At 55.0% G+C, this 13,189-nt stretch overlaps 1 protein-coding gene and 1 long non-coding RNA gene across 2 annotated transcripts in view; one reads left to right on the top strand and one right to left on the bottom strand.

Moving 5' to 3' along the window:
• GRIK3 (glutamate ionotropic receptor kainate type subunit 3) overlaps positions 1–13,189 on the top strand; it is a 230,466-nt gene that overhangs the window by 202,914 nt on the left and 14,363 nt on the right. The window contains exons 12-13 of the mRNA XM_003989866.6: positions 4,372–4,490; positions 6,955–7,172. Coding sequence (XP_003989915.2) covers positions 4,372–4,490; positions 6,955–7,172 — 337 coding nt within the window. The remainder of the gene's footprint in view (positions 1–4,371; positions 4,491–6,954; positions 7,173–13,189) is intronic.
• LOC109502236 lies at positions 10,307–11,124 on the bottom strand. Its single transcript, XR_002160704.3, has 2 exons — positions 11,011–11,124; positions 10,307–10,723 (listed from the first exon to the last, which is right to left on the bottom strand). It is a non-coding gene; the product is annotated as an uncharacterized LOC109502236 (long non-coding RNA).

Below are 13,189 nucleotides of genomic sequence, written 5' to 3'. Positions count from 1 at the left end.
CTGGGCCCTGGGCCCTCTGCCCCCTCCTTCCAGGCTCCGGCCCCAGCCCCTGCCCTGGTTCCTTTTTCTCTAAATCCTAACGAGGTGCGAAGAGGGGCTTCTCTAGAGAGGCAATTTGAGATCCAAGGACTTGGTGTTTTGGCCTTTTTTTTTTTCTTCCCCCTCCGGAGTCGTCTTTGAAAGCCTTCCCCCACCCCGCTCCCTTTCGCTCCCTCCTCCCGCACAGAGAGAGACCAAAGGGAAGGATGTGAGGGATGAAATCCGCCTGCCTCGGAAGCCCTGGGCTGCCAGCTGGCCGGTGCCGCCTGCCTGCTCTGCCCAGCCCGCCTGCCACGGAGAGGCCTTTATCACGCCTCTTTCTCTAATGGCCTAACAAGCCTTTGAAAGCAGGAGCCACTCTCCAGAGCTCTTACTATAATTTTAGCAGCTCCAGCCCACTCTCGGCTCCCCACCCCCTGCAAAACAGGGCCAGTTTCTCTGGCGTTCCTTCCGCCCATTCCGTGTGCGGCCAGTCCCCCTCCAGCCCCTGGCCTTTCAGCCTGCTTTTCGCCTCCTGCCTCCCGGCGAAGAAGAAAGGGGCCCCCTTGCCAAGGTTAGGCTGGGGAGACTTTCTGGAAGAGATGGGATTTCTGCAGCTGCTGGAATGACAGGACAGGAGAGGGGCAAGGGACCTGGTCACAGAGCCGCGAACAGGGTCATAGTACAGTTGGCACGTTAGGTAACACACATGTTACACCCTTCCCGTCTGATCCTTCGAAAGGTCTAGGGAAGTGGGTATAATTCTCCCCACTTTGCAGAAGTAGCCAATGAGGTTCAGAGCGGCTAAGTCGGTGCCTAAGGTCAGAAAGCTTTTTCTTGCAGAGTTGGGTCCCAGAGCGAGGCCTGTCAGTTTGGAGTCGGGTGGCAAACACAGGTGCCCGTGGGGCTGGACAGGAAGCAAGAGGGAGGGAAGCAGGGAGGGGGAGAGACGGAAGCAGACTGGAGGACGCTCCCCTGGGGAGGACAGCCTCTCTGGGGTCCAGCGGACGGCACTGGGCAGGAATGCGGGGCCAGAAGGGCAGAGTTCATGGTTTTTAGAGACACATGTAGATTTTTCAAGGGACAGCTCATGACTTCTATAGGTAGCCGCTAACTTGATTTTTTTACAACACTGTCAGGGTCAAGCCCAGCACATCCATAGGCTAGAGGTGGCCTTCTGTCCCCCCTCCCATGTGGCCTGTGTCCTTTAGACCGCTCCACGTTGGCTGCTGGAAAGCTGGACACAGCTGCCCCAGAGGTGGGGTCCGTGAAGTGTGGGCAGGTCCCCAGGCCCACTTGAGGGCCGCTCTGCTGTGTCGCACGGCCGTCCGTCTTGTAAAGTGGCCTGGCCTGTGTCTGTCGGGCACCAGGAGTCGAGGCATTAACCAAGGCCTTCTTCCGCCACCACAGTGTTCTGCTTTATGCCTGGAGAGGTAGAAGGACAGGAAAGGAGGGAGTGTGCATTCTCACAGAGGACAGGACTGCCGGCACTTGTCAGCAGAGGGGTGGTAAAAAGCACCTATGAAGTCATTACAGGGAGTTAGGCAGATCCGGAAGAACTGATCTGGAAAGAGGCTGGTAACTTATTCAGTGGAAAATCCAAATTTTAGGGAGTACTATGGTATGATTTTTTGTGTGTTTAAAAAGTATCACAGGTACCGTGTATGTGGGCACACAGGACTGGTGGGGTCCCGTCAGAAATCATCTTTATCTCCCACCCCACCTCCCAGTGTGTTCAGAGGTGAGGCTGTCCTTGGCCTCGGTGAAAGTTCTTTCGGGGCCTGCCACTTTTTGGCCCACTTCCAGGTCTCAGAAATCCTAGGTCTCTCTCCAACCACAAACACTGTTTCAATTCAGAAACTAGAAGGTTGAGGGGCGCCTGGGTGGCTCCGTCGGTTAAGTGTCCGACTCTTGGTTTCGACTCAGGTCGTGATCTCGCAGTTGGTTGGTTCGAGCCCTGGGTCGGGCTCCGTGCTGATGGCGCGGAGCCTGCTTGGGGTTTTCTCTCTCTCTCTCTCTCTCTCCCTCTCTCTCTGCCCTTCTCACTCTCTCTCCCTCAAAAATAAATAAATACAAACTTAAAAAAAAAATCAGAAAGTTGAGTCCGGTATAGTCCTCGACATTTCTAGACATTTCTACCTTCGTTCACAAATCAGACTTCTCCCCTCGCCTGCACCTGGGCCCGCCTGGGCAGTGCCTCCTCGGTCGGCCTGCTCCCCCGCTCAGCACCCAGCCCTGCAACAGCCCAGGCCCCGTGGCTTCTCCCTGTTACGGTCCTGTCGCCCGTCTCTGATAGGACCCAAGGTGGAGCCGGGCCCATCCGGTCCAGGGAAGCCCTGTTGGCCCAGGGTCCTTACACCTGGCTGTGTCTGGGCATGCAGTCCAATGCCATGCAGCAGAGACTTGCCCTCCTGCGTGCATCCATGAGGCACACCTCAGCCACACACACGGACCCAGGCGGCGGTCCACCTCGTTACAGAGCCGCCGGCTGGGCTCCCCCGGCAGTCCCGTGGGAACCCCTCTCCCCAGACTTCAAGGGAAGATCTGAGGGCCGCTGAATGCACGGCTCTCCAGAGATCTCTTCCCCAGAACCTTCCCACAGCAGCCTCCGCCTCCACTCGCCTCGGGCTTCATTCTCTTCCTTCTGGATTTCTAGAGCCCCCAGCCAGTTTGTGGCCACTGCCTTTGAATATCCCCGTCTTGGTTGGAAGCCTCCCTTTAAAATTTCACGCGGGTAGGATCTTCCCACCTTGTGAGGACAAAATTCTTCTCACGCGAGCTTTGGCGATCAATGTATAATTCATTAAAGCTTTTAAAGAGGGGGCTGGAAAAGTCACAACAGCATGCTTAGAGCGTATCGTACATTAAAAAACAAAACAAAATTCCCCTGGACACGTCTCTCCTTCTGGGTCTCTCGTCTCAGCATCCTACCCCACGCCAGCCACGCCAGCCACGCCAGCCACGCCAGCCTCTTGGGGACCGTCTCCACAGGCTCTCAGTCTCCCCCCAGGACTCTAGCCTCCTCTGGCTTTACACTTCCCCAACTGCAACCCTTTTGCAATAAACAAAGATCCCTCCGTAATCAGGACTTCTCTTCCTTAGAAGGCAGTGGGGGGCTTTAAGTAACAATTTTTTTCCCTGTCATACAGGTATTTGTAGATTCAGAGCGAAAAAATCTGAACACTTATGTAACACATTGTTCTCTCCGGGGGTGGGAACCCTCCAGTACTTTTCACTTTTTCACTGTATTCTTCTAGACCGTTTGAATATTTTATGAAGAGCATGTTTTGCTTCTTTTTTTTTTCCATTTTAAGTATATAAGTAATTGAAAAGCCGATTCTTGGGGCGCCTGAGTGGCTCAGTCGGTTCCGCGTCCGGCTTCGGCTCAGGTCATGATCTCACGGTTCATGGGTTCGAGCCTCACGTCGGGCTCTGTGCTGACAGCTCAGAGCCTGGAGCCTGTTTCAGAATCTGTGTCTGTCTCCCTCTCTGCCCCTCTCCCACTCACCTCTCTCTCTCTCTCAAAAATAAATAAATATTAAAAAATTAAAAATAAATAAATAAGCATTAAAATATTAAAAAAAAGAAAAGGCAATTCTTATTTTTAAAAATTAATATAATCCATATAAAGCAACAGGCTTCCCTGAAATTCCTGCCACCATTCTGACCCCCTCCCCAGAGGGCAACACTGATATTTTTAGACAGGAATCTTTCCAGACTCTGGGTTTGTATACACATGTATGTGAAGAGGTGTAGGGCTGTGTCTTTAGGAATCTATTTATATAAATGTGATCATATTGTTCGTATTTTTATCATCTTTTTTTTTTTTTTTTTTTTTAACCCAACAGCATGTGTGGAAGGACTCTCCCTGTCGGGACATCTAGACCTCTCTCATTCTCTCCCATCAGCTGTGTGACATTGCAGAGTATGGTTCTGACATAGTTTACTTAATCATTTTTCTGTTGAAGGACATTTAGGCTGTTTCCAGTTTTGGCTATTACAAACAATGCTTTGATAAACACCCTCTTTATGCTCGTGTACGGGCGTTTTTTCTAGGCTGGATAATGAGTCGCAGAATTGCTAGGTTGAAGGGCATGTGCACTTTTAATTTTAAGAGATACTGCTGAATTACTTTTACAGCCAGAAAGGGGCACTAACAATAAAGAACGAGAAGCAAAATGGCCCTGGGTTCCCATTCCCTGCCTCCCCGGCAGAACACTAAGTCTATCGGAGTTAAAGGGGCAGCGCGGCCGCGTTTGCTAAGCAAGCAGCCCCGGTGGTGGCACCGATGCCCCTTCCCCCGCTGCGGGCTCCCCACAGCTCCACCCCAGCGCTCCCCTCTCCCTGCTGCAGGTTCAGCCCTTACGAGTGGTACGATGCACATCCCTGCAACCCTGGCTCCGAGGTGGTGGAAAACAACTTCACTCTGCTCAACAGCTTCTGGTTCGGCATGGGGTCCTTGATGCAGCAAGGTATGTGGCCTCTCCCCAGGGGCCTCCTCTCCAGGAGGGGGCACCTCCTCTCCTGAGTCCGCAGAGCCTGCCCACCTTCCAGGGCAGCCTCAGACCTGCTAAGCTGCCAGCGGGTTGGAGACACCTGGATAGTCAGGTGTGTACCCTTGTCTCGGGTCCCTGGCCGAACTGGCTCAGGGCCTGAGGCGAGAGCAGATAAGCCAGCCCACCCGTGGCGTGCAGGGCTCATCCCTAGCCTCTCCTGCTCTAGCTGCAGTGGACCTAACAGCATCCTGCTTCTGGGGGCCAGCCCCACCGATGGCCTCGCCACCTTAGACTCTGGCTGAGCAAAGCTGAGCTGAGAAGGGGCCAGACTGGAGGCAGGGAGGCAGGGCGGGAGGTCACTGCAGGAATGAAAGCATGAGACCTGAACTGGAGTCATGGCCGTGGGGGTGGAGCACAAAGATGGACCGAGAGAACTTCAGGATGTCGCAGGGACAGGACTTGGTGACCACCCAGCCCTGGGGAGCCTGGGAACCGGAAGGGTCCTGGCTGAGGTGGGGACATTAGCCTGAGCGCATCAGGGATGGTATGCACGGAAGGATACCGTTTTCTTTCGTGTTCTAGAGTGGGGGGGGCCTGGTGTACCGCACCTGTCGCCAGCCTGGTGGCCTCCCCTTTGGCCAGATCAGCAGCTGCTCAGACGTCTCACAAAGCAGAGTACCTGCACGGGCTGCAAGGAGTGTGGTGCAGACACGCCACGGGCTGAAGCGCGCGTGCAGGGAGAGGAGCCCCCAGGCAGGAAATACTCCCGGGGAGGATCCCACCACCGCCGCCCTGCGAGCCAGCCTTGCTGGCCAGGAGCCACGTGCTTCTGGCTTCTGCCTGTCGAGTCACACATCTAAAGCCTCTTAATTCAGGGAATGAGGTATTGGGGGGGAGTGTGGAACCAAAGTCTCTGCCTATGTTAGGGTCCCACTGCGGGGCAGTGGGTGACAAGGGGGCAAGGAAGGGAAGGAGATCCCAGGGGCAAGAATTCTCTGTTCCTCGCTCACCTGTGTGTGCTCGCGAGGCCCACTACAAACCCTGGTCCTCAGTAGACCTCGATCAGCGAATGCCAAATGAATGGTATCATCCCAGCGTGTCCTGAGTGACCGCTACGTGCCAAGCCCTGTGCTGGGCACTAGAATGGAGGAAGAGGAGAGAGAAATCTGCCCCCGACTCGAACGATCTCCCAGCCACGACAGAGGCCAGCTCAGGGGCCCGGGTAGGGGTCCAGCAGGGCCTGGCGGAGTCCACGAAGGAAACAGGGAAAACAGTTCATTCTCCCTCTTGGGGGGGCAGCCCTCACCATAGCTGGGAGCTATCTGATGACGCTGGGTGTGGCCGGGTGGGGAAGGGAGCCTCAGAGCTCCCAGTGATCTCCAGAGCTAGGAAGCGACAGGCGACTTTTGACGGAAGTGTCTCTTTCAGTCCTCACTATTAATGAGTACCCTGAAGCCTCACCTTGCTTCTTTGTCCATCGTTATCTTTTCTCGGTGACAGTTGGGAAAGACCTGGAAAGCCCCTCAATGCAGTAATAGCTTCTCTCCAGCTGCTCTTCAAAGCATGGGCCCCTGATGTATTCCCCACGAGGTTTTGATTAGGAGGGAGAAAAATAGTTATGTATTTGAAAAACTCTCCTTTGAGTGATTTCTTTGAGAAAAAAAAAAAATCATCCATATCAAAGCAGACACTTTTCAGATCGCAGGTCCAAACATTCTGGGAAGTTCAGGAGTCACTTGCTATTTAAATCTCTTGAAAGCCGCCTCGTTAATTACTTCAGTTAGAAGGTTTCATCTAAATTGTGCTCCGCACCCAAGGTCAGGGAGGAAGAGTGATCTATTTCGGCAAAAAAGCTTCAAAAAATGTTGATTTTTCTCCTCCTGCGAAGCACCAACCAGCAATCCTGTGTTTGTGTACCGCTTGTATTTCCAACACACTTTCTCCTCCAGTTCTATCGCGCTATTTGTGCGAGGCTGGGACAGAGGAAGGACGATTCTCCGTGCTTTGCAGTGTTCCAGAGGGGGAAGGCGTCTGGCGTAATCACACAGAGTTAGGAGCATGATTCACTCAGGAACCCAGGGCTTTCTACTCGGAACCTGGGACCCCAGGGGGCTGACAAGCTTGTGAAATGGTGTGCGTGTGCGTGTTGTTCTAGAACAGTGGTTGTTAAATTTTAGCCTGCCCCAGGATCCCCTAGAGGGCTCACCAGACCCAGACTGCGGCGCCCCACCCCTCAATGACTGATTCAGTAGGTCCTGGGAAGGGGCCCGGGGACGTGCCCGTCTAACCAGCTCCCGGGTGATGCTGAGGCTGCTGGTCTAGGGACCACACTGAGAACCGCTGCTCAGCTCTTACTGGATTATCAGTGGAGTCTGGGCCCCAGAGGACTTGAGCAGCCCTAGACATCGTCAGGGACCGCCTGCCCTCTCCATTCTCCCAGGGTCGGAACTGATGCCCAAAGCCCTGTCCACGCGCATCATCGGCGGCATCTGGTGGTTCTTCACGCTCATCATCATCTCCTCCTATACGGCCAACCTGGCCGCCTTTCTGACCGTGGAGCGCATGGAATCTCCCATCGACTCTGCTGATGACCTGGCCAAGCAAACCAAAATCGAGTATGGGGCTGTCAAAGACGGGGCCACCATGACCTTCTTCAAGGTGAGACCCTCCCCCTCCCTTGCAGCACCACAAGCTGACCCTCCCATGCCCTTCACTGTCCTTCCCTAACTGCACAGAATCCATGGGCCAGGAACCCCGGGGGCTCAGGCCCGGCCTGTTTGAGACCGGTTGGTTTCAGGGAGCTTTGATGACGTGGCCACCTGAGTTGGTCCCGGCACAGAGAGTAGATGTTGTCACCCCTGGGACAGGCAGGGTAAATGTGCTGTTCTCTTAAATCGTCACAGGTGGGAGGATGAGACTGGAAAAGGGGAAGGAGAAGCGTGGCCCGGACACCCAAACGGGGGCCGGGGCAGTGGGCTCCCTGCGCCTGGCTTAGGGTCTTCATGACCTCCATCTTCCAAGAGGCTGCCCTGCACTTGGAGGTGAGCTCTCCACCACGGAGAGCGTGGCCGGGGGCACGTCCTCCAAGGAAGGGAGGAGGTTAAAACTGGAACAGGTGTCTATAAACATTTCTTAGTGTATTACACTCTTGGAATGCCGGTGTCCAGATACAGCCCCTGCCACCTGCTACGGTCACTGTCCTGAGGGGCATCCAGCCATGGCCTCCCTGCTCCTCCTGTAGGGTGTTGGCTCAGTTTCCCCAGGGTTTCCACCTCCTACCAGAGTAGCTATGGTGGAGGAGACTGACTGACCCTGAGAACCAGTAAATGTTCTTCTGGAAATTAAAGTAAAAACAACAGCGGCCACCGCCGAGAGCTCACAGTGGGCCAGACTGGCGGCTTGGCTTCACTGAATCATCAGAACAAGGCCTGTGAGGTGGGAACCACAACTATTTCCACTTTTCGTGTGTGGAAACTGAGGCTCAGAGTGATTAAGCAGGTTGTTCAAGAACTCAGAGCTGATGGACCCAGGTCTGCCTTCCTCCAAAGCCCACGTTCCAGGCCATTTGTTCTTAGACTGGAATATGCATCCAAATCACCTGGAAGGCTTGGGGAAAACCCAGATTCCTGGGCCCCGCCCTTGGAGTTTCTGGTTTTGTAGGTCTAGGGCAGGGCCACGAATGTGCATGTGTAAGGCATTCCCAGGTGCCACTGGTGGTGGTCCAGGGACCACACTTGGAGAACCACTACTCTAAGGGTTTCTCAGAAATGGTTAGGATTCGGGAACTCGGGGACTGTAGGTCTAGGCATCCATCCATTTATTTATTAGTCACTTGCTCTCAATCAGTCTGGAACCCTGGGCCCTGGCTCCCCATCCCCCCAGTTCTTGGGTCCTTCCACGGTAAGCCCCTGAGGGATGAGTTGAGCCTCCAGAGGGGCCTGAGGGAGGAGAGAGGAAGGAAGGAGAGGGCGGGGAGGGAAAGTCTCTACCTCCTGGAACCCCACCAGCACTGGCCCCTACCCTGGCCTCCCCTGTGTCCCTCCTTGAGGGACAGCAGATGTTTAGTGAAGAGGAAAGAGAGGAAAAGGGCTCCCCTTGTGAACATCGCTGCTGCCACCAAGAAGTGGCAAATGTGGCCTTCCTGAGAGGTCACTATCATGCATCTGGTGCGAGGAGCATATAAAAGTGTCGTCGCAGGCATGCTGGGGGCTCTCTGGGACCCCGTGTAGGTGTTCATGAGTGTGGGCAGTATGTGAGCATGTGTGTGCCTGCGTGTGTGTATCATAGTATATGGTACACACAAACGTGCATTTAGGCACGTATGGGTGCACACAGGTGCCCGTGTACAAAGTCTGCCTGTGCAGGTCTATGTGCATCTTGGTGCTCGGACATAAGCGTTTGCATGTATCTGTGGGCGTACGGGCGAGCGTATGCGTGCGTGTATTTCTGTGGTCTGGGCATGTGGATGTGTACACAGGTGTATATGCCAGAATGTCTACGTGTGTGTGCATGGAGATTATGTGTGTGCGTGTGTGCTTACATGTCCCTGTGGGTGTGTCTAGACAAATGTGAGCATGGGGGGGTGGACCTCTGTGTCAGCCCACGCGTGTATGTGTGTCACAGCTTGTATGTGTGCATAATGGCCCCTGCACGCATGTGTGTCTGCGTGTGTGTGTCAGCAAGTGTATGTCATGGTCCGTGCATGTGTGTGTGCCTCATAGCCCCTGCATGCGTGTGTCTGCATGTGCGTGTGATGGTTCACACATACGTGTGTGTGTGTGTGTGTGTGTGTGTGTGTGTGTGTGTGCTGGTGTGAGTGTGCCTGCTCGTGCCAGTCCCCAGGCTGTGGCCCAGCCCTTTGACTGTGCCAAAGCATCTCTCATGCATTACACATGAGCCCATCTCTAAGCAGGGCTCCCGATCAAAGGGAAGCGGCATAAATAAGGCCGGTGCAGGCTCATTGCCGCTGATTGGATGCCCTTGCCTCCCTCCACGCTAAGATGCTCAGATTGGCTTCCAAGAGCCTAGTTCTAGCTCCCCGCCGAGCCTCTGTCCTCAGCATCAAGCAGCACCCCCGGCAGCCTGCTCCGCCCTCACGCACCTTCCCTGCAAACAGTGCAGCGAGGAGGGCGGGGGAGGCACACAGATGCTGTCACCCAGCTGGGATGCTGGGGCACGAGGGCCCATGCTCACAAGGGCCGCCGGCCAGAAACAGCAACTCGCATCTCCTGCGGGACCAACTCCACTTTCCTGCTCTCCTGATCACCAATTAATTCCTCTGGATGTCTGGCTACGTTGCCTCCTGCTTTTTTTTTAATGTTTATTTTTGAAAGAGAGAGAGAGAGAGACAGAGTGCAAGACAGGGAGGTGCAGGGAGAGAGGGAGACCCAGAATCCAAAGCAGGCTCCGGGCTCTGAGCCGTCAGCCCAGAGCCCGACGCGGGGCTCGAACCCACGAACCGCGAGATCATGACCGAGCCGAAGTCGGACGCTCAACCGACTGAGCCACCCTGGCGCCCCTACATTGCCTCCTGCTTTAATCCAAGCGCAGCTCTTCCTGCCCAGGCTCCTTTTCTCTGGCAACAGCAGTGGGAATGCTTTCCAGGCCAAGAGGAGCTTGACCATGGGGACCCTAACCCTGCCTCGGATGATGAGGTAGAAGCCAACACCCACCCAGAAGTTTCCCGGACAAGCTTGCTTCCTCCCCTCTCCCCTGCCCATGAGTGAATATGGCGCTAGGGTCGGATGGGGATCAGCTTCAGGAGTAGACACAGGGAGCCTAGGAGACATTGGCAAGGTCGACGATAATAGTAACATTTATCAAGCACTCACTGGGTGCCGGGCAACATTCCATGCACTTGGCCTGTATCCGTGTGTGTCCTCCTCACAACTCTGGAAGGTAGAGACCATTGTGATCATCAACCATACTACCCCTGAGGAAAGCAGGCTCAAAAGTGGCCTGAGTTCACACGGACTTGCCTAAGATCAACAGCTAATGAAATGCAGAGCCGGGATTTGAACCCCCGCGGTCTGGCACCAGGGGCCGTGCTCTCTGTCGCTGTGTGCATGCGGCTTCTCTAAGGAGTCAGCCACGGTCTGGGATTCGGTTGGGGAAGACCAGAGCTGCAGCCAGTGCGTGTCCCCAGTCCACACGGTCCCACTGCATCCCGCGTCGTCGTTCAAGCCATACACGTTGAGCGGACGCTGTCGCTGAATTAGAGTTTGGAAAAAAAAAAAGAGGCAGAAGCCAAGTAGAGCAGGTGCAGGAGACGTGTTAAGGGCAGGAACTGAGCAGGTGGCTCCCTGAACATCCTGGGGTGCAGGGCAGGGGAACTTCGTGTGCTCCTACAGAGCGCCCCCCCCCCCCGCCCCGACTGAGAGGAGAGCTCCAGGGAGAGAACCCACTCCTGTCCAAAGGCAGCAGCGGGAAGCAGGAAGCCAGGCTCTGGGGTAGGAGGGGGGGAAGGGGAGGGGGTGCGCCAGAGCCCCGCGCCCACCCTGCAGCCTGGGAGACGGGGCGGCTCAAGGCGCCCCGGCATTCCAAAGGAAATTGCATTTGAAGAGTTGTCGGGGAGCAGCAGACATCACAAACAGCGTCTCTCCTGTGCTGTCCTCCCTCCGTCTGGGAAGATAAAAATTAATTAGGAGATGAAAAAAGGAAGTCTTTGAAAGCACGGTTTGGCTGTAAAAATATGTAGGCAAAATGTAAAGAAGAACATTGGGGAAGCGTGTTCTTTGGGCAGCTTTGAAAGGAGACGCTGTGGGAAAACAGCCTCTCCGAGGATTTAGCCCCCTTTGGTGCTGGCGCGAGGCAGGCACATCGCAGAGGGAGGGACTGCGTGTGAGACACAGCCGCTCAGGGCAGAGACCAGAGCTGGGGGCCAAGAATTCCAGCTCCCTGGGGCTCTGGCACCGTCAGCCCCTCCCTCTTGTATAGCCCTGCCCTGCTGTAGCAAGGGAGCCTGGAGAGTTCCTGGAGAGGCCTCTGTCCAGCCCCCCACCTTCCAGCCGCTCAGCCGACTCTTCCCTGAGCTGGAAGCCTCACCCTATCTCAGCCTCCAGTTTCTCCTGACCCATCTGCCGGCCTGTCCAGGGTCAGAGTCTTGCTTTCAAGCAGAAGGAGGGTCGGAGGGCCAAAACGCAAGGACCGGGCGGGGTTCGGTGCCGTGCAGCCTGGCCCTGCCCAGTCACATCCGTCTTAAAGTCAGACCGCCCAGGACTTGTTGTCTCTGCTGGGGGACCTTGGGTAAGTCGCTACTTCTCTGAGCCTCATTTTGTTCACCTGTACGACGTGGGTACTGATTGCCACCAGACGGCACTCAGCGAGAGGACTCAACGAGCTACCGCACGTACAGTGGTTAGCCCAGTGCTGGACGCAGAAGCACCCAAGTCAGATGCTCCGCTGGTTGGCTGACCCAGAAGACTGGGAAGCAGGCCGGACCCTTTTGTCCTTTTGCCCCGTAGTCCCCAAAGGATTTGGAGAGGGACCAGCCAGCGGACACCTGGTGAATCTCCCTTCCCCTGGGTCTGTGGGCTTTGTGAAGGACCTTGGTGCCTCTCACGGGATGGTCATATGCCTCCGCACAGAGCTAAGAACTCAGAAGGAGCCCCGAGATCCTCAGAATAGGAGAGATCCCGAGAGGGCGGGCAGAGGGGCAGGGACAGGGGCAGGGCCGGGCCAGTGATGAGGGGAAGTGACTGAAAACTACTGTTCCTGAGGCCCTCTCTGTGCCTTCGTTTTCTCATCTATGGAACGGGTATGATAATAGTACCCACCTCGCAGAGTTACTGAGATGATTAAGTGGGATAATTCACGCAAACAGCTTAAAACCGGAGCTGACACGGAGTATACATGCCCTAAGTGTTAACTGTGTTTATCGTTTGTTGTTGAAACTGGAGATACGCAGGCCTCTTCAGCCCACAGATGCGGTTTTGGGGGCCATACATCGCTTGCATTTTCTTACGTGAGTTGCCAGCATTTTAAAATTGAGAGCTTTTTGCATTTAAAAAATTCACATTTCCAGCTTCTTGAAAATGTGAAAGATTTGGCATCACTGAGCTGCTCTCTCGCGGAGCACCAGTTGTGGGAGCCAAGAGGCAAGTATCAATCTCTCCGGTGTATCAATTCCACTCAGCATTTCCTACTTATTTTACAGCGCCCCCCCCTGGCCCCCGCCAGCACCGGGCTTTCCTGCCCTGCGCTTTGCGTCATTTATTTTCTAGAGAAACTCTACATTATAGCAATTATTATCCCCGATTTCCAGATGAGAGAAGTTAGCCTTAAAGAACAATAATGATGTCATCCACTTGTCCAGCACTGCCTAGGGACCCAGCCCTGTGCTAAGCCAGCCCTCATTTGACAGAGGTGGAAGATGAGGCTCAGATTTGTGACGTCACTTGCCTGTGGTCCCAGAAGGAGCTGGCATTTGAACCCAGGTTGGCATGACACCAGAGTCCATGCCACAGAGCTGACCCCTCCTGCCGCCTCTATCCCCAGCCTGCAGCCCCCGCCTTCCCAGGCAAGCCTCAGGGGGCATGTGCGGACAGCAGGGTGGCCGCTAGACTGGAGGGTCCGTGAGTCTGTCCTGGTGAGGTGACATGTAATGGCGGGCAGAAGCAGCAGACTCCGGGAAGCCACCTGGTCCCTAAGGAAATAATCCAGGAGACATGATTCAC

The sequence above is a fragment of the Felis catus genome, chromosome C1 (genome assembly GCF_018350175.1).
Source record: "Felis catus isolate Fca126 chromosome C1, F.catus_Fca126_mat1.0, whole genome shotgun sequence".
NCBI lineage: Eukaryota > Metazoa > Chordata > Mammalia > Carnivora > Felidae > Felis > Felis catus.
The sequence above is the reverse complement of the archived record's forward strand: the minus strand, read 5'-3'. Positions and strand labels throughout refer to the sequence as shown.